Here is a 24,913-nt window from a genome sequence, read left to right as displayed (position 1 = left end):
GGACAAACCCTTTAAATGGGATGCAATAAAAATAATAATTGGTTACCTTAAAAAGGAGTCTGTCACCAGTGACCTCCTTATCAAACTGTCTGCATGGACACATAGCTGAGTAAAACACGTTTTTTCTTTTGTTGATCTGAGGCTCCGTTCCTGAGTTATGATGCTTTTTCTTAATATGCAAATTAGGGCTTTGGGTGCAATGAGGATGTCACCATTGCTCTTGTTGCAGCCAAGCTCCACTCCTTACTGTGGCCAGCGCCTCCCTCACTGCTTTGCCAATGCCTGGCCCTGTCAATCAAAGCAGTGAGGGAGGGGATGGTCTTAGAAATAAGTGGAGCTTGTGTGCAACAAGAGCAATGGTGATGCCCACGTTGCACCAAAGGCTTAATTTGCATATTAAGAAAACATACAGTGGGGGAAATAATTATTTGACCCCTCACTGATTTTGTAAGTTTGTCCAATGACAAAGAAATGAAAAGTCTCAGAACAGTATCATTTCAATGGTAGGTTTATTGTAACAGTGGCAGATAGCACATCAAAAGGAAAATCGAAAAAATAACTTTAAATAAAAGATAGCAACTGATTTGCATTTCATTGAGTGAAATAAGTATTTGAACCCTCTAACAAAAAAAGACTTAATACTTGGTGGAAAAACCCTTGTTTGCAAGCACAGAGGTCAAACGTTTCTTGTAATTGATGACCAAGTTTGCGCACATTTTAGGAGGAATGTTGGTCCACTCCTCTTTGCAGATCATCTCTAAATCCCTAAGGTTTCGAGGCTGTCTCTGTGCAACTCTGAGCTTGAGCTCCCTCCATAGGTTTTCGATTGGATTAAGGTCCGGAGACTGACTAGGCCACTCCATGACCTTAATGTGCTTCTTCTTGAGCCACTCCTTTGTTGCCTTTGCTGTATGTTTTGGGTCATTGTCGTGCTGGAACACCCATCCACGACCCATTTTCAGTTTCCTGGCAGAGGGAAGGAGGTTGTCGCTCAGGATTTCACGATACATGGCTCCGTCCATTTTCCCGTTTATGCGAATAAGTTGTCCTGTGCCCTTAGCAGAAAAACACCCCCAAAGCAAAATGTTTCCACCCCCATGCTTGACGGTGGGGACGGTGTTTTGGGGGTCATAGGCAGCATTTTTCTTCCTCCAAACACAGCGAGTTGAGCTAATGCCAAAGAGCTCTATTTTGGTCTCATCAGACCACAGCACCTTCTCCCAGTCACTCTCTGAATCATTCAGGTGTTCATTGGCAAACTTCAGACGGCCCTGCACATGTGCCTTCCTGAGCAGGGGGACCTTGCGAGCCCTGCAGGATTTTAATCCATTGCGGTGTAATGTGTTTCCAATGGTTTTCTTGGTGACTGTGGTCCCTGCTAATTTGAGGTCATTAACTAACTCCTCCCGTGTAGTTCTAGGATGCTTTTTCACCTTTCTCAGAACCATTGACACCCCACGAGGTGAGATCTTGCGTGGAGCCCCAGAGCGAGGTCGATTGATGGTCATTTTGTGCTCCTTCCATTTTCGAACAATCGCACCAACAGTTGTCACCTTCTCTCCCAGCTTCTTGCTAATGGTTTTGTAGCCCATTCCAGCCTTGTGCAGGTCTACAATTTTGTCTCTGACATCCTTGGACAGCTCTTTGGTCTTTCCCATGTTGGAGAGTTTGGAGTCTGCTTGATTGATTGATTCTGTGGACAGGTGTCTTTTATACAGGTGACTAGTTAAGACAGGTGTCCTTAATGAGGGTGACTAATTGAGTAGAAGTGTCTAACCACTCTGTGGGAGCCAGAACTCTTAATGGTTGGTAGGGGTTCAAATACTTATTTCACTCAATGAAATGCAAATCAGTTGCTATCTTTTATTTAAAGTTATTTTTTCGATTTTCCTTTTGATGTGCTATCTGCCACTGTTACAATAAACCTACCATTGAAATGATACTGTTCTGAGACTTTTCATTTCTTTGTCATTGGACAAACTTACAAAATCAGTGAGGGGTCAAATAATTATTTCCCCCACTGTATAACTCTGGCACGGCACCTGAGATCAACACAAGCATTTTAACCCCTTCCTGACCTCCCCAAGTAAATTTACGGCAGCGATCGGGCATTTAATAATGGAGCCCGCTCGCGAGCGGGCGCCCTAGCCGCTGAGTGCCTGCTGTTTTAGACAGCAGGCACCCGGGACTAATGTATGCAATTAACTTTGGTTAAATGTATGCAATCAACGTTATCGTTAAATACCGAGAGTGCACCCTGACGGCCGTGCTCCGGCTCTCCCAGTGAGGATTGGGGAAGCTGGATGTAATGTGCGGCAACCTCTGTACTCAGGAGTGGTACAGGGCTGCCACACATTAGTTCCTATAGAGAGCCTGCCTGTGGCAGGGCTCCATAGGAACACTAATTTTTATAGACTCCAATGCTCATGGAGTCTATGAGATAAGCAATCTAAAGATTACTTGCTATAGTTTCCTAGGGGAACTATTAAAAATTGTAAAAAAAAAAAGTTTTTACAAATATTAGAAAAATAAAAAAAATATAAGAATTGAAGTCACCCCCCTTTACCCAAAATAAAAATACATAAATAATATAAAAAATTACATCATAGTACAGGCATTTTTGCATGCAGCTAAGCCTAGTAAATATTTATCCCATACGGCAAACGATAAGTCAAAATGGCTGAATCGCAGTGTTTTGGTTGTTTCCCGAAAAAACCCGAAAATCACCCGTTCTTGAAAGGGTTAATCAAGTGACCCACAGCCACGTGTCTATGCAAACATCTGGATATGGAGGTCGCTGTTGACAGATTCCCTATAAGTAGGTTTCTGATTTAACTAGGACTGCCATATCACTTTGAAATACAAGTAAGTCTCTTTATTTATTTTGTTTTGTTAAAGAATTATTTTGGACAAGGCCGAATCCTCCTCCACAGAGGCATCAGTTGGAGAAACGATCCGTCTACTTTGCAGAGTCAGTGATTATCCTTTCCCCAAAGTGGAATGGCAGAAAAATGGAAGTCCTGTATACTCCACCAGGTGAGAGGATAGATATACTGTAGTTATTTGTGAAATTTAACTGTAGTGTGAAAACATGACTAGAAATTAATCCAACGTGGTGCTTGGTGTGACATTGACTTGCCTGCTATTGCTCTTCTGTAAAAAGGGTGCCCTATAAAAGTGGACGTATATTGTAAAATTGTGACGAGCATCTGTCTGAACTTACTCTTCTGAGGAGTCATGCACACTCATACCAATATCCCTCTTTTATCTACCATGGATTTTACCTGCTCTGTTTGGCAGTGCTGTATCCCACATTTTGGACTTTCTCAACAACCTTTGCTTCTTTCAGCATTTTTGTTTACCCTGGACCTCCCAGAGAGTAGATCCTTTCATGTCTCAATCTTGGTTCCAAGCTGGGGGTATTCTGTTCTGTGGACATTGTTGACCTTGTTGGTGACAAATGAGGGATTAATATCCGCTATGTAGGATATTCTGAACTCTGGTTCATTCTTCAAACACCATTACATGTTCAGGTGGGACCGGTGTCTCAGAGGAGAATTACTTCCAGAGACCTTGCAGACTATTTGGGGGATTCTAAAATCTGTGATTGTACGGTCTTAGGCCTTATGCACACGACAGTTGTTTGGGTCCGCATACGTGCTGCATTTTTTGCGGTTCGGGTGCGGACCCATTTTACTTCAATGGGGCCGCAAAAGATGCGGACAGCACTCCGTGTGCTGTCCGCATCTGTTGCTCCGTTCCATGGCCCCGCAAAAAAAATAAATAGCATGTCCTATTCTTGTCCGTTTTGCGGACAAGAATAGGCATTTCTACAATGGGCCGGCCGTTCCGCAAATTGCAGAAGGCAGGATCCGCGGTTTGCGGACTGCAAAAAACTGAACGGTCGTGTGCATGAGGCCTTAGATGTGACTATCTGCTTAGATACAGTTCACAGTTTGCGTGCTCAGATGCTTCTCCATTTGCTTATGGCTGTAAAGTGTTTTATTGCCTTCCATTGAATGCAAACATCTGCACAGGTCCCACTCTGATTTTTGATAGAATTAAGGGTGTTTGTAACATGGAGTATCAGACATCTAGCCTTAATAATATTGTTAATCAATTCTATTCTCTCTGGTACTCATAGGATCTTTACTGGAGCATTTTGCCTTAATATTTGCACTGATGTCTTTTTTGGTGTTGCCTGGCAGTAAAGGATTTAAACACCTAAAAGGGGCTTATTTATCATTGCGTTTTACTCATTTTGGGTTAAAAAAAATAATAAATTCCGTTGAATTTTATTATAAGTTATCAACAGTTTCTGTACTACAGCTTTCACTTTAATACCAGCTTTGGAGAATCTGACGGCTCAAGGTACAGCCCTTACCTCTGAAATTCTGACAGGTCATAAACACCCTTTTAAGGCTACTTTCACAGTGGCGTTTTGGTTTCCGTTTGTGAGATCCGTTCAGGGGTCTCTCAAGCGGTCCATAACGGATCAGTTTTGCCCTAATGCATTCTGAATGGATAAGGATCCGCTCAGAATGCATCAGTTTGGCTCCGTCCACCTCCATTCCGCTCTAGAGGAGGACACCAAAACGCTGCTTGCAAACGGATCCGTCCTGGCACACAATGTAAGTCAATAGGGACGGATCAGTTTTCACTGACACAATATGGCACAATAGAAAATTGATCCGTCCCCCATTGACTTTCAATGGTGTTCAAGACAGATCCGTTACAAACGGATCCGTTCTGAACGGATGCATGCGGTTGTATTATCTGAACGGAAGCGTTTGTGCAGATCCATGACGGATCCGCACCAAACCCGAGTGTGAAAGTAGCCTAAGCCATATTCTTATCAAAATTGAGCTGAGTGTTTACGAGCTGTAAGGAGTTCAGATACGGGCTGCACATGGAGCTGTCAGAGCAGCTGATGTAAACAGCAAGACAGTCTGCATATACACTGAAAGTGAAGGCTGTAGAACAGAAACTATTGTAATCAAATGGCTGACACTCCACTTATTGATGTGCTTTGGTGCTCAGTGATGGGGAGATATCCCAATGTTATAAGATAGGAAATTCACGGCACTCAAAATATAGGAAAATGCTAAATTATATATTTATTGAAGCCACCATTAGTTTTCAATACATAAGGCTAACGTTTCGGTCCCTCCCGGACCTTGTTCAAGGCCTATAAAAAACATGGTATACATTTACAAGAAATGGCAATACTCGGAATATAATCATGAAAACTATGAATAAAAATAATAGTACATCATATAGAGACATGAGCAGATATCAGATGTATAGTGGGTGGATCGTTCCATAATTAAATGAGTGTATACATCTGAACCACAGTAGCGTAATAATGTATTGGAAAGGGAGTTAAGGGAAGGCAAAAGGCAGGTAAAAAAAAAAACAGAGTTAGAAGTGGGGGGGAAAAGCAAAATCAGAAAAGAGCAAAACAAGAGGGGAACAAACAAAAGAGGCTCTACACTCAAATACAATATAGTATCTAATGCACGTCCAATTGTAATTATAACATATGGGGCATATCCAGAAAGTAGATATAAATCGCAAAAGAATGCGCTGGCTCTATAGATAACATAGAATGCTATTCCCATATATAGAAATAGAGCGACATGAAATCCTCAAGCACATTTAGGGCAAACACATGTTCAATTCCTAAAGTATAGGTACCTGGCACCAGTACATACATACCTGTGGTTTGTGATGATCATCGAGTGAGGTGGCGTGGTGAGGGACATACCGCTCATGCCCGGGCTAAATACAGAACAGAAACTATTGACATTTTTAAAGGGATTCTGTCAGCTAGGTTTAGCCTATAGAGCTGAGGACACAGTTAGAGCGCTGTAATCTCGCGCATGCGCAGTTTATTCCCTGAGGCTGATGCCAGCACAGGGAAGGAACACTATGCAGGCACTGACATGCGGTGTACTCACACATGCGCGGGATTACGGCTCTCTAACTGTGTGACATCGGGGAGCAAGGAGGAGATTCGGAGGATGCGTGGCGGTGCTGGGCTCCTTCACAGTGGGCGTGGCTGGGCTCCTGAAACATTGGTAACAGCCCCTTGGGCTCCTTACTAGCCTCGTTTGCATATATATAAAAATATTTGACTGAATAAAAGCACTCAGAGCTATGGGAAATGTATATTGTGGACATGCTAGTGGCGATCTAGCAGCGCATGTCTTCCGCTCTATAAGCTAAACCTAGCTGACAGAATCCCTTTAAAAAAGACCAATTAAAAAAGTATGTTTAGAGCAAAAATGCAATGAAAAAAAAATTACTTCCAAAAGTGTTTATAGCCTTTAAACATTTCTCCCACTTTTCCTTTTCTTCTGCTCCCTTTTCCCTCTTTAATTGTATTTGTAGTGTTCTGTTTCCGTGATTGGATACTACTCTTGCATATATGTAATCAATATTGATATGTTTCTGGAATTTTGTTTCGTATTTTCTATCTCTGATGAGCCACCAAGTTGTACCATTTGTCATTCCTTCTAGCAAGTATGACATTTTGCTTGTTGCTATTCTTTTCTTGGATATAGAAAATTTTTAAAAAATGGGTGCCTTACAAATAAAGGGGTTTTTCCAAGTAAGTTTCTAATAGCCACAGAATAAGGGCTTGTTCACACAACCATATGGCTTTTTCAGTGTTTTGCAGGCTGTTTTTAACGGATCAGTTTTTTTGTTTTTTGTTTCAGTAATGTTTCCGGTTCAGTTTTTTCCGTATGGCATATACAGTAATTGCATAGAAAAAATTGGGCTGGGCATAAAATTTTCAATAGATGGTTCCGCAAAAACGGAACGGATACAGAAGACCTACGGAGTACATTCTGTATGTTTTCCGTTTTTTTTGCGGACCGATTGACTTGAATGGAGCCACGGAACGTGATTTGCGGGCAATAAAAGGACATGTTTTATCTTTGAACAGAAAAACGGAAATACAGAAACGGAATACATACAGAGTACATTCCTTTTTTTTGCGGAACCATTGAAATCAATGGTTCCGTATACGGAATGCAAAAAAAGTTCATGTGAACGAGCCCTAAGTCAATATCAGCTCGGCAGGGGTCCTAAACCCCCACACCCCTGCCGATACGCTGATTCAGAAGGCTGTGATGCTCTGGTGAGCGCTGCAGCTTACCATGCACAGTGATGTCCATTGGTTAGTGCCTGTGCTTGGTCTTACCGTTCAGGCCCATTCACTTAAATGGAATTGAACTGTGGCTAAGCCATATGATCGATAAACGTGACATCACAAACCTAGGAAGAGGCCACAACCTCTTCAAATTGGCAGGGTCCAACTTGATGACCTATCCTGAGGAGAAGGAGTATGGACTGGTCTCAGTTTGTGGGGCAGTACTCAACATGATTTATGACTCTTCTAAAGGGGTTGTCCTATAATTTTATTTAATATTTAAAGGGGTTGTCTCCCTTCAGTAAGTGGCATATATCATGTAGAGAAAGTTAATAAAAGGCAGTTACTAATGTATTGTGATTGTCTATATTTCTTCCTTTGCTGGCTGGATTAATTTTTCCATCACATCATACACTGCTCGTTTCCATGGTTACAACCACCCTGCAATCCAGAAGCGGTGGTCGTGCTTGCACAATATAGGAAAAAGCACTAGCCCATGTGAGCTCCCGTGGCCCTGACCACCAGAGAGGCTGACACTTTCTCCTATAGTGTGCAAGCATGACCACCACTGATGGATTGCAGGGTGGACTGTAACCATTGAAACAAAGGAGCACAGGAAGCAATATGGACAATCACAATACATTAGTAAGTGCCTTGTATTAACTTTCTCTACACTTTCTGCAACTTACTGAAGTGAGACCACCCCTTTAATTTAAAGGGTAGCTGTCCTTTCATAAAAGGTTTCCTCATACTTTTAGTGATTGTATGGGGTCTCCACCCCCAACCATAGCAGTCAAAACCTTAGAATAATCAGAGGTTTTATGAAATGACAGTGTTAAGTGGGAATTACTAAAATATGAAAGTAATGTAGGTGAGCAGAGAAAATGTCTTCAAGGGGCAATTCCTGTTAAAGGCAGTCTGTCATCAAAGTTTCACCTTTTTAACCCTTCCCATAGCTTTCTAGCAGCATTACAGTTAATAAAAACGTTACCTTTATGAGCAATCCTGGACTTATAAAACCGGCAAAAAACAACTTAGTAGCATATGCAAATGAGGGCTCACAAGTGCCCAGGGGCGGCGTTACCCTCGTAGGTGCCCAGCTAGCTCAGCCTTATTGTCACTTCCCCCCGCCCATTTTTTCCCTCTGCCTGCCAATCCTTTCCCTCTGACCGCCCATCTACTAACTTTCTTGTTTCGCCGAGATCCTGCGCACTCAGTCGGTCGGCCGGCGCATGCGCACTGCGATGCCCATTCCTTGTACAGCATCACAGTAATTAATGCGCAAGCGCAGGCTAACAGCGCGAAAATACCACAAAGAAGGCGGTCCATCGGTGCATGCGCATTAATTACTGTGATGCCGTACAAGGCATGGGCATCGCAGTGCGCATGCGCCGGCCGACGGACTGAGTGCGCAGGCGCGGGATCTCGGCGAAACAAGAAGTAAGTAGATGGGCGGTCAGAGGGAAAGAATGGGCGGGGGGGAAGCGACAATAAGGCTGAGCTAGCTGGGCACCAACGAGGGTAACGCCGCCCCTGGGCACTTGCGAGCCCTCATTTGCATATGCTACAAAGTTGTTTTTTGCCGGTTTTATAAGTCCAGGATTGCTCAAAAAGGTAACGTTTTTATTAACTGTAAGGCTGCTAGAAAGCTATGGGAAGGGTTAAAAAGGTGAAACTTTGATGACAGAGTCCCTTTAAGTTATCCCCATCCACAGGATAGGGGATAACTATTGATAAAATATGAAAAAAATATCATAATTTACATTTATTTAACAGGCACACGTACCAATCAGACAACTCTTTAGTGATCAGTGACGTCGGTCTTGAAGATGCTGGTACTTACATATGTATGGTTTCAAATGGAAATCGCAGAGAGACACATAGAGTGCGGCTTCAAGTAGGAGGTAGGTGTTACAACATGTAATACTACTACTTCTAATACAATGTATACATTTAAAGGGTTATTCCTGTCTTGAGATGGGAATAACCACAGTAAGCACCAGGCAGGGGATAGGTCGAGTTATGGAAATGGCCAGCAAAGAGCATAGCACAGCAAGATAGGCTGTTTCCATAGCTCCCATTCACTGCTTATGAAAACTGTGGAGTGCGTGCAGCTTGGATGTTTCCGTACTTCTGCCCACCCTTGACTGGCGTTTACTGTGGTTATTTCCATCTCTGCCATTAAAAGGCCAAAATGGCAAGAATACCCCTTTTAATATAATTATTTTTTTGCATTTCTGTTGTGTTTGACCTCTGGTGAGGTTATTGTTGTGGGGGTAATAGAGTCTAACCTAGAAGTCCAAAAGTTTGCAGTACACAGATAAAGGAATAAGCTGCGGCCAGCTGTTATTCATTCCTACTGTAAACACATACACACTTTGGGGGAGATTTATCAAAAGTGGTGTAAATGAAAACTGGCTTGTATGTGTGAAGAGATGGTTGGAAGGATGGCGGTCGGCCAAACTAGCATTTGGGCGGCTGCTAATGGAGGACCATTTTAAATCATTCGTGGGCCCAGTGCAAAGTTTCAAGAGCGGGCACCCCCAAACATTGTCCATTTTCTTCTAATTTGTCTTCACAGTCACTTAAGCATTATAAAAACATTGAGCATTATGAAAGCATTATAAAAAAGCATTGAGAGAGTAGTGGATGCATGGAATAGCCTTCCTGCAGAAGTGGTAGCTGCAAATACAGTGAAGGGGTTTAAGCATGCATGGGATAGGCATAAGGCCATCCTTCATATAAGATAGGGCCAGGGGCTATCCATAGTATTCAGTATATTGGGCAGACTAGATGGGCCGAATGGTTCTTATCTGCCGACACATTCTATGTTTCTATGTAAAAACAATTCTGTTTTTGGACAATTTTCAGACATGCTGATGGGAAAGGTTTCCTTTTCTTCTCTCTACATAGATTTCTTTCAGCCAGGACGTCTCTGTTGCTGTTCAGACATCTTTGTCTCCTTGCATTTACAGTAGCCTCCCCCAGAGATCAGCAACCTTGAATAGTGCTACACAGACTGTGGCACAAAATAATAGTAAAAGATGGATAGTGTCACAAAAAATAAAAAGGCCAAACGAAGAGTGCCCTAGATATTCATAGTGCCTATATGATGCTCCACACAGGAAAGCTCCCAAACTACACGCTAATTGTGTTCACAGCCTTTTGGCCTCCATCTAGCCTGTATACAGAATGGAGCAATCACTATATGTACAAATGGGTACACTACGCCATTTCAGTACTTTGCTAGAGTTAGTCTGTTAGATCGGCGCACTTATGGAAAAGGCGATTTCCACACCTGTACACCCACAGACCCCAAAAAAAATAAAAAATACAGGCCCCAAACCAGACTCTCCTAAATAAATAAAAGATTTAGAATACGCACCTCAGATGGGATCTAAACAAATACAACCCCCTCCCAGACTAGACCCCGGTGTACACACCCCACACTCTTATAGAGCAGCTCACACTTTGCTCCTATATGTAGCTCTGTGGCTCGTTCTTTGGCTTTAGGACCTGCACAGATCTGGTCAGTTGACCATACAGGTCCTTCAACAGACCTCCAGAGGAGTGGGAGGATCACTGCTGGTGTTTCTTCTTCTGTAATGCCTGTGTCTCGCCTTTTTCTGTTTTTTATAATAAGTCAGGCAGAAGAGTGGGTTGGGAAAATAATAATAATATTGTCCTGTATACAAGAGAATGGTGTGACAGGGAGCTGATGGCTATAGTCAGGCTGGCCGGTGCACTTGTATCATTGCTGTATGGTTAGTGGCTCTAGATGTAGAGCCATAGTAACTGAATTATGTGTTGGTAGGGCCAGGTTTTGTTTGCTGACTTGAGCTATATATCTTGCTCTTTGACTTCACCTTCATAGGTGTGAAAACAAGTGAACATCACAGAACACATGGCAGTGGTCACAGACTTGGCTTTCATGAAGATATGAGAACAGACTCTCTTCCTGCTCAGACATCAAGAGAGCGCTCACAGAGCAGTCATAATATACACTCGGGGAGGAGAGATTCTAAAAAGTAAGCAACTTTGAAATCGTTTTGGTTAAAAATATCCCACTGATTTAGGGCTGCAGCTTCTATACGTACCTATGTGTCTCTATGGTTACAGACTACAAACAGGGTGTAGTCTGAGCCTGCAATCATACTTCCTTCCATGTCGCCTCTACTTCTGGCTAATTTACCGAATATACAATAGCAAACATTGGGGGATGGGTGGAAGGCAGTTTGACTATAGGATCACACACAGTTTTGTCTGTAACCATTGGAGCAATGCAAAAAAATAAAAATAAACTGCCAAGCAAAACATACTATTTAATTCTATATGGTGTGCTAAAATATCAATATAATCATAATAGTAAAAATGTGTTATGATCTATTCAGGCCAATTTTAACGGGACCTGTGGAGGCAGAAGCAAATCTCGGCCATCGAACAAGGCTTTCTTGTTATCTTGAAATATCTCCCAGCACTACAGTTGAATGGCAGAAAGATGGGATGCCATTGCCTTCCCCTAGGTATGAAAGTTTAGCAGACTGGTGCTCCAAATGCTGGGATTGTTAACAGGGGTTGTAAACAAAAAAATGAAATACATCAAAGTGCTTTGGTAGATGCTAATAGGGCTAAAAAGCTGTCCTCAGCTCACAGATCCCCCACCAGTCCTCCAACGCTCTCCTGGTCCAGCTATGCTGTTTCGACACAAGGGTAGTGACGGCTGCAGCCAAACACAGGCCGCTGCAGCAGCCATCACATGTTCTTGTGTCAGAACATAATCACTGGAACATGAAGCAAAGAGCAGCAGGAAACCAGGCTGCGTCAGTACAGGAGTGGAAGGGGATCCACGAGGTGAGTTCTTATTATTATACTCCATTACTGGCATTTGTAAATATAACGCCTTTATACGTTTGGTACACTTATTCTAATGCAGTAGGAATTTTTTTTTTTTAATATTTCCTCAAGAGTTCAAGGGTGAACACAAGTAGCAGCTTTAACACTTTTTTTCCATTGTGGTGTTATGCCATTGAAAATGCAAAAAATTAAATTATATTGTATGTTTGCATTGTTTTCATGCATTCAAAAAATGGATACCGTTATTTTTGGTAATTTAAAACCACATAGGAGTGAAACTGCATTTAATTTTTATGAAATGTATGCAAATTTACAGTGTGTAAAATATGCATTTTGACACGAGTGTGACTTTCTGCCGCCATATGTAAGCATATCCTAATGCAGGCTTTGTATGTAATACAATGTATTCACAAAGTTACCCTGCATTCACATCTGCACTGTAAAATGTAGCAGGCTATTCCAGCAGAGAAGCCGTATCTGACACAGCTCGATAGGGCTGCTGGATCCCTATGGACTACAATGGGATCCGAAGGGGATCTGACCACTTTCAAGCGTTAATGCTGGCTTTCAGCTGGACAAAAATTCTGTATAGCAGACTTTGTCTGGCCAGGATGCAGTCTGATCTCATTGTAGTCAATGGGAATCCATCGGGTCACAGCATTATCTGGCTATGCCAAATATGGTAAACTATGGCAGGCTTTTCCCCTGCTAGAACAGATGTAATTGTAGTGATAGTTACATGTATTATTTGTGTTATATCTATATGTAAACTATAATAAAAAAAAAACAAAATAAAAAAAAAACTGTTGATCCCACAATAAACAAGCAGTTGTGATTACAGCAATGTACCTTGCCAAATTTTCTGCAGGTACAGAAAGCATGCAGATGGTTCTCTTGTCATAAGTCGTGTTAGCTCAGAAGATGAGGGACTCTACACATGTGCGACAACAAATGGATCCCGGAGGGAATTCAAACAAATACAACTTAAAGTCAAAGGTTAGCTAAAATATCACGGACTGCTAGAGCACAGAGTAATGAGCTTCGTTACTTGGACAAGGCCTTAATTTTGCATCTTCATTGCAGCCACAAGTCTGGGTCCGACTGCATGTCCAATAGCAGATCTGTCGGGCCAGGATTTGTGGGTGCAGTACAGACATTGGCCTCCTTCACACTGGGGAGAAGAGAGTGACAAGGGAGGGAGGGGGGAGAAGAGAGTGACAAGGGAGGGAAGGGGGAGAAGAGAGTGACGAGGGAGGGAGGGGGGGAGAAGAGAGTGACGAGGGAGGGAGGGGGGGAGAAGAGAGTGACGAGGGAGGGAGGGGGGGAGAAGAGAGTGACGAGGGAGGGAGGGGGGGGGAAGAGAGTGACGAGGGAGGGAGGGGGGGAGAAGAGAGTGACGAGGGAGGGAGGGGGGGAGAAGAGAGTGACGAGGGAGGGAGGGGGGGAGAAGAGAGTGACGAGGGAGGGGGGGAGAAGAGAGTGACGAGGGAGGGAGGGGGGGAGAAGAGAGTGACGAGGGAGGGAGGGGGGGAGAAGAGAGTGACGAGGGAGGGAGGGGGGGAGAAGAGAGTGACGAGGGAGGGAGGGGGGGAGAAGAGAGTGACGAGGGAGGGAGGGGGGGAGAAGAGAGTGACGAGGGAGGGAGGGGGGGAGAAGAGAGTGACGAGGGAGGGAGGGGGGGAGAAGAGAGTGACGAGGGAGGGAGGGGGGGAGAAGAGAGTGACGAGGGAGGGAGGGGGGAGAAGAGAGTGACGAGGGAGGGAGGGGGGAGAAGAGAGTGACGAGGGAGGGAGTGACGGGGGAGAAGAGAGTGACGAGGGAGGGAGTGACGAGGGAGAAGAGAGTGACGAGGGAGGGAGTGACAAGGCCTTAATTTTGCATCTTCATTGCAGCCACAAGTCTGGGTCCGACTGCATGTCCAATAGCAGATCTGTCGGGCCAGGATTTGTGGGTGCAGTACAGACATTGGCCTCCTTCACACTGGGGAGAAGAGAGTGACAAGGGAGGGAGGGGGGAGAAGAGAGTGACAAGGGAGGGAAGGGGGAGAAGAGAGTGACGAGGGAGGGAGGGGGGAGAAGAGAGTGACGAGGGAGGGAGGGGGGGAGAAGAGAGTGACGAGGGAGGGAGGGGGGGAGAAGAGAGTGACGAGGGAGGGAGGGGGGGAGAAGAGAGTGACGAGGGAGGGAGGGGGGGAGAAGAGAGTGACGAGGGAGGGGGGGGGGGAGAAGAGAGTGACGAGGGAGGGAGGGGGGGAGAAGAGAGTGACGAGGGAGGGAGGGGGGGAGAAGAGAGTGACGAGGGAGGGAGGGGGGGAGAAGAGAGTGACGAGGGAGGGAGGGGGGGAGAAGAGAGTGACGAGGGAGGGAGGGGGGGAGAAGAGAGTGACGAGGGAGGGAGGGGGGGAGAAGAGAGTGACGAGGGAGGGAGGGGGGGAGAAGAGAGTGACGAGGGAGGGAGGGGGGAGAAGAGAGTGACGAGGGAGGGAGTGACGGGGGAGAAGAGAGTGACGAGGGAGGGAGTGACGAGGGAGAAGAGAGTGACGAGGGAGGGAGTGACGAGGGAGAAGAGAGTGACGAGGGAGGGAGGGGGGAGAAGAAGAGAGTGGGGAGGGGGGAGAAGAAGAGAGTGGGGAGGGGGGAGAAGAAGAGAGTGACGAGGGAGGGAGGGGGAGAAGAGAGTGACGAGGGAGGGAGGGGGAGAAGAGAGTGACGAGGGAGGGAGGGGGAGAAGAGAGTGATGAGGGAGGGGGGAGAAGAAGAGAGTGACGAGGGAGGGAGGGGGAGAAGAGAGTGACGAGGGAGGGAGGGGGAGAAGAGAGTGACGAGGGAGGGAGGGGGAGAAGAGAGTGACGAGGGAGGGAGGGGGAGAAGAGAGTGACGAGGGAGGGAGGGGGAGAAGAGAGTGACGAGGGAGGGAGGGGGAGAAGAGAGTGACGAGGGAGGGAGGGGGAGAAGAGAGTGACGAGGGAGGGAGGGGGAGAAGAGAGAGTGACGAGGGAGGGAGGGAGGGGGGAAAAGAGAGTGACAAGGGAGGGAGGGGGGAAAAGAGAGTGCCAAGGGAGTCCCCAGAGCCAGACTGCAGCCAGAGACCAGATCATCTTATTGTCCTGGTGGTAAGTAGACAATGCAATATGTTTATTATTTAACTATTTAGTTATTAATACTACATTGGAAACTAATTTACCTCACATTAAAAGGACACTAGTCCCAGAACCAGTACAGTTTAATAACATAGTACATTAGGCCGAAAAAAGACATTTGTCCATCCAGTTTGGCCTGTCATCCTGCAAGTTGATCCAGCCAATTTTCCTCACTTTAGGGGAATAAAAAAATCCTTCCCGACTCCAATCAGGCAATCAGAATAACTCCCTGGATCAACGACCCATCTCTAGTAGCTATAGCCTGTAATATTATTACACTCCAGAAATACATCCAGGCCCCTCTTGAATTCCTTTATTGTACTCACCATCACCACCTCCTCAGGCAGAGAGTTCCATAGTCTCACTGCTCTTACAGTAAAGAATCCTTTTCTATGTTTGTGTACAAACCTTCTTTCCTCCAGACGCAGAGGATCTCCCCTCGTCACAGTCACAGTCCTGGGGATAAATAGATGATGGGATAGATCTCTGTACTGACCCCTGATATATTTATACATATTAATTAGATCTCCTCTCAGTCGTCTTTTTTCTAACGTGAATAACCCTAATTTAGATAATCTTTCAGGGTACTGTAGTTGCCCCATTCCAGTTATTACTTTAGTTGCCCTCCTCTGGACCCCCTCCAGCTCTGCTATGTCTGCCTTGTTTACAGGAGCCCAGAACTGTACACAGTACTCCATGTGTGGTCTGACTAGTGATTTGTAAAGTAGTAGGACTATGTTCTCATCACGGGCATCTATGCCCCTTTTGATGCAACCCATTATCTTATTGGTCTTGGCAGCAGCTGCCTGACACTGTTTTTTGCAGCTTAGTTTGCTGTTTATTAAAATTCCTAGATCCTTTTCCATGTCAGTGTTACCCAGTGTTTTACCATTTAGTATGTACGGGTGACTTGCATTATTCCTTCCCATGTGCATAACTTTACATTTGTCAGTGTTAAACCTCATCTGCCACTTATCTGCCCAAACCTGCAATCTATCCAGATCCCTCTGTAGCAGTATACTGTCCTCTTCCGTGCTAATTACTTTACACAAAAATTGATATTTTACTATGCAAGCCTTCTACAAGATCATTAATAAATATATTGGAGAATAGGGCCCAATACTGACCCCTGAGGCACTCCACTAGTGACAGTGACCCAATCTGAGTATGTACCGTTAATAACCACCCTCTGTTTTCTATCATTGAGCCAGTTACTTACCCACTTACAGACGTTTTCTCCCAGTCCAAGCATTCTCATTTTATATACTAACCTTTTATGTGGTACAGTGTCAAATGCTTTGGAGAAGTCCAGATACACGACATCCATTGATTCGCCGCTGTCAAGTCTAGAACTTACCTCCTCATAGAAACTGGTGTTCCTGCAGAGAAAAGACACTGTGCAGTACTGGTGGTAAAGGAGCACTATAGTGCCAGGAAAACAAACTCATTTTCCTGGCACTATATAGTTGTTAGGAGTGGGGCACCCTCGGGTCCCCCTCCCACTGGGCTGAAGGGGTTAAAACCTCTTCAGCCACTTACCTTTCTCCAGCGCCAGCACTGGGAACTCTTCTCCCCGATCCTCCTCTCAGCTGCGAATGCGCACACATTCAAAACTATGTTCCACATCTTCCCACTGTAATTTTCACAGTGAGAATCGCGGAAGCACCTCTAGCGGCTGTCAGGGAGACAGCTACAAGAAGCTGGATTAACCCTAAGGGAAACATAGCAGTTCTTTTAATTTAAATGCTGAGAAAGGGGTGGAACATATGTGATGTCATGATATGGGCAGATCATCTGATAAGAGGGTGGCGGCAATTTTTATCTTGCCTAGGGCGGCAAAAATCCTTGCACCGGCCCTGCCACCAATCTAATGTACTTGAATCACAAGCAGTGCATATGACTCCTTTTCTAACACCCCAAAATGAAAACTGACCACAGACCAAACCCCAAAACTTCAGGTGAGACCCAAACGCATAGGGCACTCACTTCTTTTACAATCTCTTCCCCCGAGGATATGCAATAATCCCCAAAAGGTACAAATGTGTGCATTAGTTACTTACTAGTGTATGGTCTGTAGCTGACATGCCATTCTTGCGTGCAGTCATATATGACTATGCTCCCCCTGCTGTCTACCGCCTGGGGCAGAACCATCAGAAAAACTGGAGACAAATAGCTCATTTAGTTAGACATAGTCTGACTACCATTCTGCCTGAACCCTTGGTGCCTCTGACCCCATGGATCAGCTGTTAACCACACAGACTAGTCCAGGAGGCAGCAGCCAGGTTGCTCCCCTGCAGTACAGTCTAGATCCCTGTACAAGGGTTGAAGGGTGAATAACAGGGGACTGCTAGGATTATGCTCTTAGGATTCTGCTGGTTAACACAGTGGTCCTACACCCCCTGTCTTAGGCCAATTTATTCATATTTTTTTCCTCTTCAAATTTAGATCCTTTATTAGTCTCTTATTTACATGTAAATAAAAAAATAATAATAATCTCTCTTCACAGGTGAATTGAAGATCACTGAACCTCCCAGTAGTGTTTCTGTGGCTGAAGGGGATGACGCTTCACTACGCTGTGTGGTGATAGGTGACAATGTCAACGTTAAGTGGTCAAGGTAACCATTACCAATTTTACTGAATTATACAATTATGCTTTCTGTGTTTTCACATTTTGTCCAGGCTCATGCACACAGCCATATTACGGATCTGGGTTGTGTGCATCCATCCATCCATATTCTGCTATTGGCCCAAACCATTTGTCTGTATACCTGCCCGTTTTATATGAAGGCACGCTTTTTTTTTTATTTATTTTTTTTACTTGCTAAATATGTAAGATTGTTATATTTAACGACTATGGTAGTATTTTCTTCTATAAGAATTGCTTACATAGACTCCATATTGCGGTAGCAGCATGAAACTAAAGACATTATTCCTCCAGGACCTAGGTATAAACTTATGGCTAAACAAAAAGAACAACTGACTGGCAGATTCTGCAATAGAGCCTCTGTGTGCATGAACTCCCAAATCTATTAGTGTTTGAGAACCATTCATTAAAGAGAATGGCCTATTGTTTAAATCATACTTTTTTTTTTATTGTATATAATCATGCAATTTTTACACTCACCACTAGGCCTAAAATATGTTAAGTGTTTCTGTCTCGAGAGCAGCTACATGGGCCTCAGCAAAATTGACTTACATGAGAGAGTCTTCTAGGCGTGCCGAGGTCAGGAGGGAGTCGATAAGCTGTGATATCACCTGTTATGAATGGTGGATCCTGTCTCATCTATACAGCGGTGTATTGTAATTCTGCCTATAATGATAATAGCTACTGAACAGTTATCTTTACAGAACAGGAAATCATAATAAATTATACGGCCTAGTGGCCAGTGTGAAAATTGCATGATATACACTTCCTCTATAGGAAAAGAGAAATGTAGCAGCTCTCACCTGCCCTTCCTTTAGTTGTGAGCACGGATGGCCCGTGTCAGGTGCGGGCAGCAAATGCAGAAAGAAGTTGAGAAAAATCCAGCTCCACTTTAAAGGAATTGCTTTTATTCAGCTTGCGGTTAAAAACTCATCCAAGAAATACAAAATTTAGCAGTCTTGTCTTGTCTACATGTTTCGGGCTATCAGAGACATTTCCAGCCCTTCTTCATGACACATGTCATGAAGAAGGGCTGGAAATGTCTCTGATAGCCCGAAACATGTAGACAAGACAAGACTGCTAAATTTTGTATTTCTTGGATGAGTTTTTAACCGCAAGCTGAATAAACGCAATTCCTTTAAAGTGGAGCTGGATTTTTCTCAACTTCTTTCTACACTTCCTCTATATACAGACTGTAGTCTGTTTAGAATATAGTCACTGTATAAATTATGAATATATACAGAAATCTACATTATTTTAAAATAAGCAACTTTTCAATAGATGAGTATCTGTTGAACAGGTAGTCTGTTTTTAATAATGTGTATTACTATACCCATTTCATTGGGAATTTAAAGTGGCTGTCCACAATCAATCATTATTTCAGACAAGTTCCCCAAATTGCCTAAAATAAAAAGTTGTGTTACACTCCCCTCTTTCTGAAGTGCGGTTTTCTGTGGCAGTGTAGCGGTGATGGGTCAGTACACCACATGTAACTGCTGCAGCCAATCAATTTACCTCGGGGGACAGTCATTGGCTGCAGCAGTCACAATGCTGTACACCAAGCATAACATTTTAATTTTTTTGTTTTAGGCAATTGGGACTTGTCCGGGATAATTAAAAGAAGTCTGTAGCCTCATTTCCACTTATTTTCTTATTTCACTTCTAGCAGCATTCTGTTGTACTCCAATGCAGCATTCTAAGCTTACCTTGATTATTTGACATGCAAACTAGGCCCCGGGGTGGGGGATTCTCCATCCTGCATGTGCCCAAGCCCACATCTTCTCCCCTCTCCCTGCAATTTTATTCATCCCCCTCTATGAATTGCTGTCCGGTGCCTGCGCATTTCAAACATCACTGTGGGCATCAGCTTCACAGATTGTAATGCACATGCACAGTCAAGCACCACACCACAGGCCTGCTCTAGAAGAAGAATATGATAGGCTGATGTCCACAGTTACTCCTCTTCTTCCGGTTGGTCTGTGGCGCTCTGCTTGACGGTGCATGTGCATTATGAGCTGTGAAGCCGATGTCCGCAGCGATATTTGTAATGCGCAGGAGCTGGACAGCATATCACGGAGTGGGAAGGAGCTATGTACGTTTAGGATGGAGAACACCCCCCTGAGGCCTTGTTTGTGGCAATAATCCGTCTTTATTTGATTTCCAAATAACTGACAAACGCTGATAAAGGCAGAATACTGTTTTGGAGTACAGCACAACACTGCCAAAAACTTAATAAGTGAAAATAAGGTGACAGACTACCCTTAAAGGGAACCTGTCACCGGGATTTTGTGTATAGAGCTGAGGACATGGGTTGCGAGATGGCCGCTAGCACATCCGCAATATCCAGTCCCCATAGCTCTGTGTGCTTTTATTGTGCAACAAAAAACGATTTGATACATATGCAAATTAACCTGAGATGAGTCCAGCATGAAGGAGCCCAGCACCGCCCCGCATCCTCAGAATCTCCTCCTTGCTCCCCGACGTCAGAAAGCTAGAGCGCCGTAATCTCGCGATGCGACGTCAGGGAGCAAGGAGGAGATTCTGAGGATGCGGGGCGGTGCTGGGCTCCTTCATGCTGGACTCATCTCAGGTTAATTTACATATGTATCAAATAGTTTTTTTTACACAATAAAAGCACACAGAGCTATGGGGACTGGGTATTGCGGATGTGCTAGCGGCGATCTAGCAACCCATGTCCTCAGCTCTATACCCAAAATCCCGGTAACCGGTTCCCTTTACAAACCAAGACAATCCAACCTCAGAATGGATATTGGATTTTTGTACTGCAAATCTAAAAGCTGATTATAATTGCGGACTTATTTTCCCTGTAGAAATGGTGTTCCAGTGCAATCAGATGGCCGCCATACCTATGTATCACACGATGGCAGCCTGGTTATAAGGAACACCAAAACAGCAGATGAGGGAGCCTACACATGTAATGCATACAGTGGCACCCACTCCATCAGCGCTAGCGCAGAAGTCAGAGTAAGCAAGCAAAAAGCAGCAGGTGAGTATGTCTTATTAAAATATGCATTTTGCTAATTTGACACACATTGAGGGACATATATGCCACAATTGTGGCACCATATTTGTGACTTTTTGAGCTTCTCGCCACTTTGGAAAAAGGGGACAGGGCTTCCGCACGGACAGCCATATTTACTATAACTTTCGCTGGAAACTGGTGTAAGTTATAGATGAAGTGTAGGCCAGCCCCTGGCTGGCATAGACTTCAAGTGTAACTGTCATTCTTTTTTTTTTTATTTGTGTAATGTATAGGGGCATTGATGCTGACCATTTTTGTAATATACTTTAATTACTGAAATAGTACATTTCTATTAGAAAAATAGCTCTAAAGTACCCCATTTTGAGCCTTAGCAACGCTCCTCTGTCTTCAGTTTACATAACACGGTCAGTGTTGAGCAAGTCTTCACAGCTATGTAAACATAAGACAGAGGAGCGTTGCTAAGGCTCAAAATAGAGTACTTTAGAGCTATTTTTCTAATAGAAAAGTACGATTTCAATAATTAAAGTATATTACAAAAATGGTCAGTATCGCTGCTCCTATACATTAGAGAAATAAAAAAATGAATGACAGTTACACTTTGTTTCTGGAGCATGGCAGTGCAGAGATGCATCCGCCTCTTAATAAATTCCAGCGCAGGGTGATCAAGACTGGCATATGGGTTTTCGAGTCTTGATAAATGTCCCTCAATAGTCTTATTTTCAGCAAAAATAATAATAATAATTTGTCCAATGAAATGCTATACAATTTTATAGTATATTTGCTGTATCTATTCTTCATAGTTTAAAGGTACTCTTATTAATGCAAAACTGCTGACAGAAAAAGGTAGAGATACAACACAAGTACCTAATTTCAATCAACTGCACTGCTCCTAGTGCTTCAGGCTCCGTGTATGAACCCCTCTGCTCCGAGAGTGACGGCTGTAGTTTTCAACCAGGAGACCACAACAGGTGTGATTCACTGTAGAGGGGTGTTGGAGCAGCTCCATTTCGCCATTTCCCAGTAAACCTTCGGATGGGGTCATATGCACCACTGTGACCAATAACTGGCCTCAGCAGTGACTTATCTGAGCATTTGACCCTATAGTGATGTGCAGCTTGCCTGTGACGGCACTTGTGACCCTGTCCATTCAGAAGTTTACAGGTTGCACAATGGAGTAGCAGGGAGCAGGTGAGTTACCTATTTGAAAAAAATAATATAAAACACAATGCTGGGGCTAGTTAGTGTCCAAAAAACTGAACAATTACTTTAAAGGGGGTCTTGAAAACAGTATTATTTTGTGACAAAACTGCTCACAAAAATAATATTTAAAAGCTTATCTGAGACAAAGAGAGATGACAAAGCAGAAAACAGTATAAAATGAAACCTGCCTGCACACGGGTGCAGGATTACTAATAGACCATCCGATTTCCATGCGGTTTTCTGTGTGTTTCTGCCAAAAAAAAACGCATGTTACTTAGCGTTTTTGTTGTAGGTTTTATGCGGTTTTGCTGCAGTTCTCACCCTTGCATTGCAAAGGGTGAAAGCTGCTAACACAAAAAAATTGCACAAACAATAGACATGCTGCGGGTTTCAAAATCCACACGGCAGGTCAAATTCTGTCCAGAAGAAAGAAGGCAGTGTACATGAGACTTGTCTAATCTAATGTACTGTATTTTTTCTGGCACAAGAATCCACTTTGGTCCTATAGCTATGATGTCCTGTTCATCATTCACCTTACCACTGCTGCCAATCAATGGTCATGTACTGTTATAGGGGTTGTCCGGGTTCAGAGCTGAACCGGGACATATCCCCATTTTCTCCCAGGCAGCCCCTCTGATATGAGCATTTCATGCTCCAATGCTCTCCTTTTCTCTGCAATGAATCTCACAGGACAAAAGGAATTTAATGGAGTTCCGGTGATTTGCCGGCACCGATGGGCGGGCTTTAGCGCTGTACTAGCCTGTAACACAGCTAGGGCAGCGCTAAAGCACACCCATCAGATCCGGTGACATCACCGGCAACACTGCTAGGCGGAAGCCTCCACCCAGCAGTGTGAAAATACAAACACAGAAGCCTTTGCCCTACGCTCCGATGCTCATGTCACAGGGGCCAGAGGGGTAAAGATGGGGGATATGTCGGGGTTCAGAGCGGAGACTGTAGGAGATTTAAAAAGGCAAGTAAAGTGGGGATGGGGTTTCCTTTTAGATATCGCTGTTCAGTGCCGTTTTCCCCAAAACTCTTGGGAATACCCCTTTAAAGGGGGTTTCCATGTCAGATCTTAATGGGCATATTGCTAGCATATGCCATCAATGTCAGATAGGTGCAGATACCACCTCCAGAACCTTGACATTATTGGCATATTCTAGTGTTGTTACGCCATCAATGTCTGTGATGGGAACACCCTTTTAAGGTATTAATTTATTACATTTCAAGTCACTAAACAAAATGTAAGATGTGTAACAAAGAAACAACAGATCTGCTAGCTTAACCAATTTTTTCTCTCCTTATCCTCAGATCCTAACAATGAATGCATTGACCACCCTGAACTGGCCAACTGTGACCTCATTGTTTATGCCCAGCTTTGTGCCAATGAGTACTACGGCAGCTTCTGCTGTGCCAGCTGCTCTAGACATCGCTCAGAACACAGCCAAAGACACCAGGGCTGAAAGACCTTTCTGAAACACATCCGAGCTAAAACAACAGCAAACAATTTGGAGCAACCTTCTTAGCCTCTATGCCCTTGGATGTGTGAATTACAATGGGATATAAAATAATCCTGGAGGTTGCTTTAAAGAAGCATCACTTAAAAGACACATAACCCCAAAATCTGCTGTCATGTTATATATCCCTCCTACAAGAATGAAACTTTTATTTTATTTTATAATTGTATGTTTATTATGGTGTAAAACCGAAACGTGAATACACTTTTACAGTAGAATAATGCACAGAAGCACAAGGTAAGGGTAATACACAAAATATAGCACATACATATTGGATGGGCATATGTAACACTTGATAATAGTCAGTGATGAAGCATAGAAGACCGAACAAAAATAAAGCATTAAATTGAACTAACTGAGGCTACTTTCACACTTGCGTTAGGAGCGGATCCGTCTGGTGTCTGTACAGACGGATCCGCTCCTATAATGCAAACGCTTGCATCCGTTCAGAACGGATCCGTCTGCATAACTGTTTTTTTTTTTCAGATCTGATTTTTCACTTCGTGAAAACTCAGATCCGACAGTATATTCGAACACAGAAGCGTTCCCATGGTGATGGGGACGCTTTAAGTTAGAATATACTAAAAGAACTGTGTACATGACTGCCCCCTGCTGCCAGGCAGCAGACCCCCCCCCCCCCCCCTGTATTTAACTCATTGGTGGCCAGTGCGGCTGGCCCCCCCCCCCCCCCCTGTTTTTAACTCATTGGTGGCCAGTGCGGCCGGCCCCCCTCCCCCCCCTGTTTTTAACTCATTGGTGGTCAGTGCGGCCGGCCCCCCTCCCTCCCCTATATTTAACTCATTGGTGGCCAGTGCGGCCGCCCCCCCTGTTTTTAACTCATTGGTGGCTAGTGCTGACCACCAATGAGTTAAAAACAGGGGGGGGAGGGGGGCCAGCCGCACTGGCCACCAATGAGTTAAAAACAGGGGGGGAGGGGGGGCCGGCCGCACTAGCCACCAATAAGTTAAATACAGGGGAGGGAGGGGGGGGCCGCACTGGCCACCAATGAGTTAAATACAGGGGAGGGGGGGGGAGGCCTGCCCCCTGCTGCCTGGCAGCACCTGCCAGGCAGCAGGGGGCAGTCATGTACACAGTTCTTTTAGTATATTCTATCCTGAAGCGTCTCCATCACCATGGGAACGCCTCTGTGTTAGAATATACTGTCGGATCTGAGTTTCACGATCTAACTCAAATCCGATGGTATATTTTAACATAGAGGCGTTCCCATGGTGATGGGGACGCTTCAAGGGGGGAAGGGAACGTTCCTTTCACAAGAGAACATCAAGGTTGCCTAGTGGCCCAATAAGAATGAAACTTTTTAAATTGAGATTTATATATATACACAATGTGTCTGATTGTCTTATAAGATACAGCATGTAAAAATGTGTTAGTT

At 44.3% G+C, this 24,913-nt stretch overlaps 1 protein-coding gene across 4 annotated transcripts in view; it reads left to right on the top strand.

Annotated features, from left to right (window-relative positions):
• Positions 1-23,665, top strand: part of PAPLN (papilin, proteoglycan like sulfated glycoprotein) — a 116,978-nt gene extending 93,313 nt beyond the window's left edge. For all 4 annotated transcript variants that reach the window (XM_040411608.1, XM_040411610.1, XM_040411606.1 and 1 more), the window contains 8 exons: positions 2,899-3,036; positions 8,936-9,063; positions 11,034-11,187; positions 11,551-11,682; positions 12,882-13,009; positions 17,659-17,767; positions 20,628-20,803; positions 23,315-23,665. In XM_040411608.1, the coding sequence (XP_040267542.1) occupies positions 2,899-3,036; positions 8,936-9,063; positions 11,034-11,187; positions 11,551-11,682; positions 12,882-13,009; positions 17,659-17,767; positions 20,628-20,803; positions 23,315-23,466 (1,117 nt within the window). In that variant the 3' untranslated portion in view covers positions 23,467-23,665. The remainder of the gene's footprint in view (positions 1-2,898; positions 3,037-8,935; positions 9,064-11,033; positions 11,188-11,550; positions 11,683-12,881; positions 13,010-17,658; positions 17,768-20,627; positions 20,804-23,314) is intronic.
• Positions 23,666-24,913: the final 1,248 nt, after the last annotated feature.

This window comes from Bufo bufo, chromosome 11, assembly GCF_905171765.1.
Source record: "Bufo bufo chromosome 11, aBufBuf1.1, whole genome shotgun sequence".
In the NCBI taxonomy this organism is placed as follows: domain Eukaryota; kingdom Metazoa; phylum Chordata; class Amphibia; order Anura; family Bufonidae; genus Bufo; species Bufo bufo.
The sequence above is the reverse complement of the archived record's forward strand: the minus strand, read 5'-3'. Positions and strand labels throughout refer to the sequence as shown.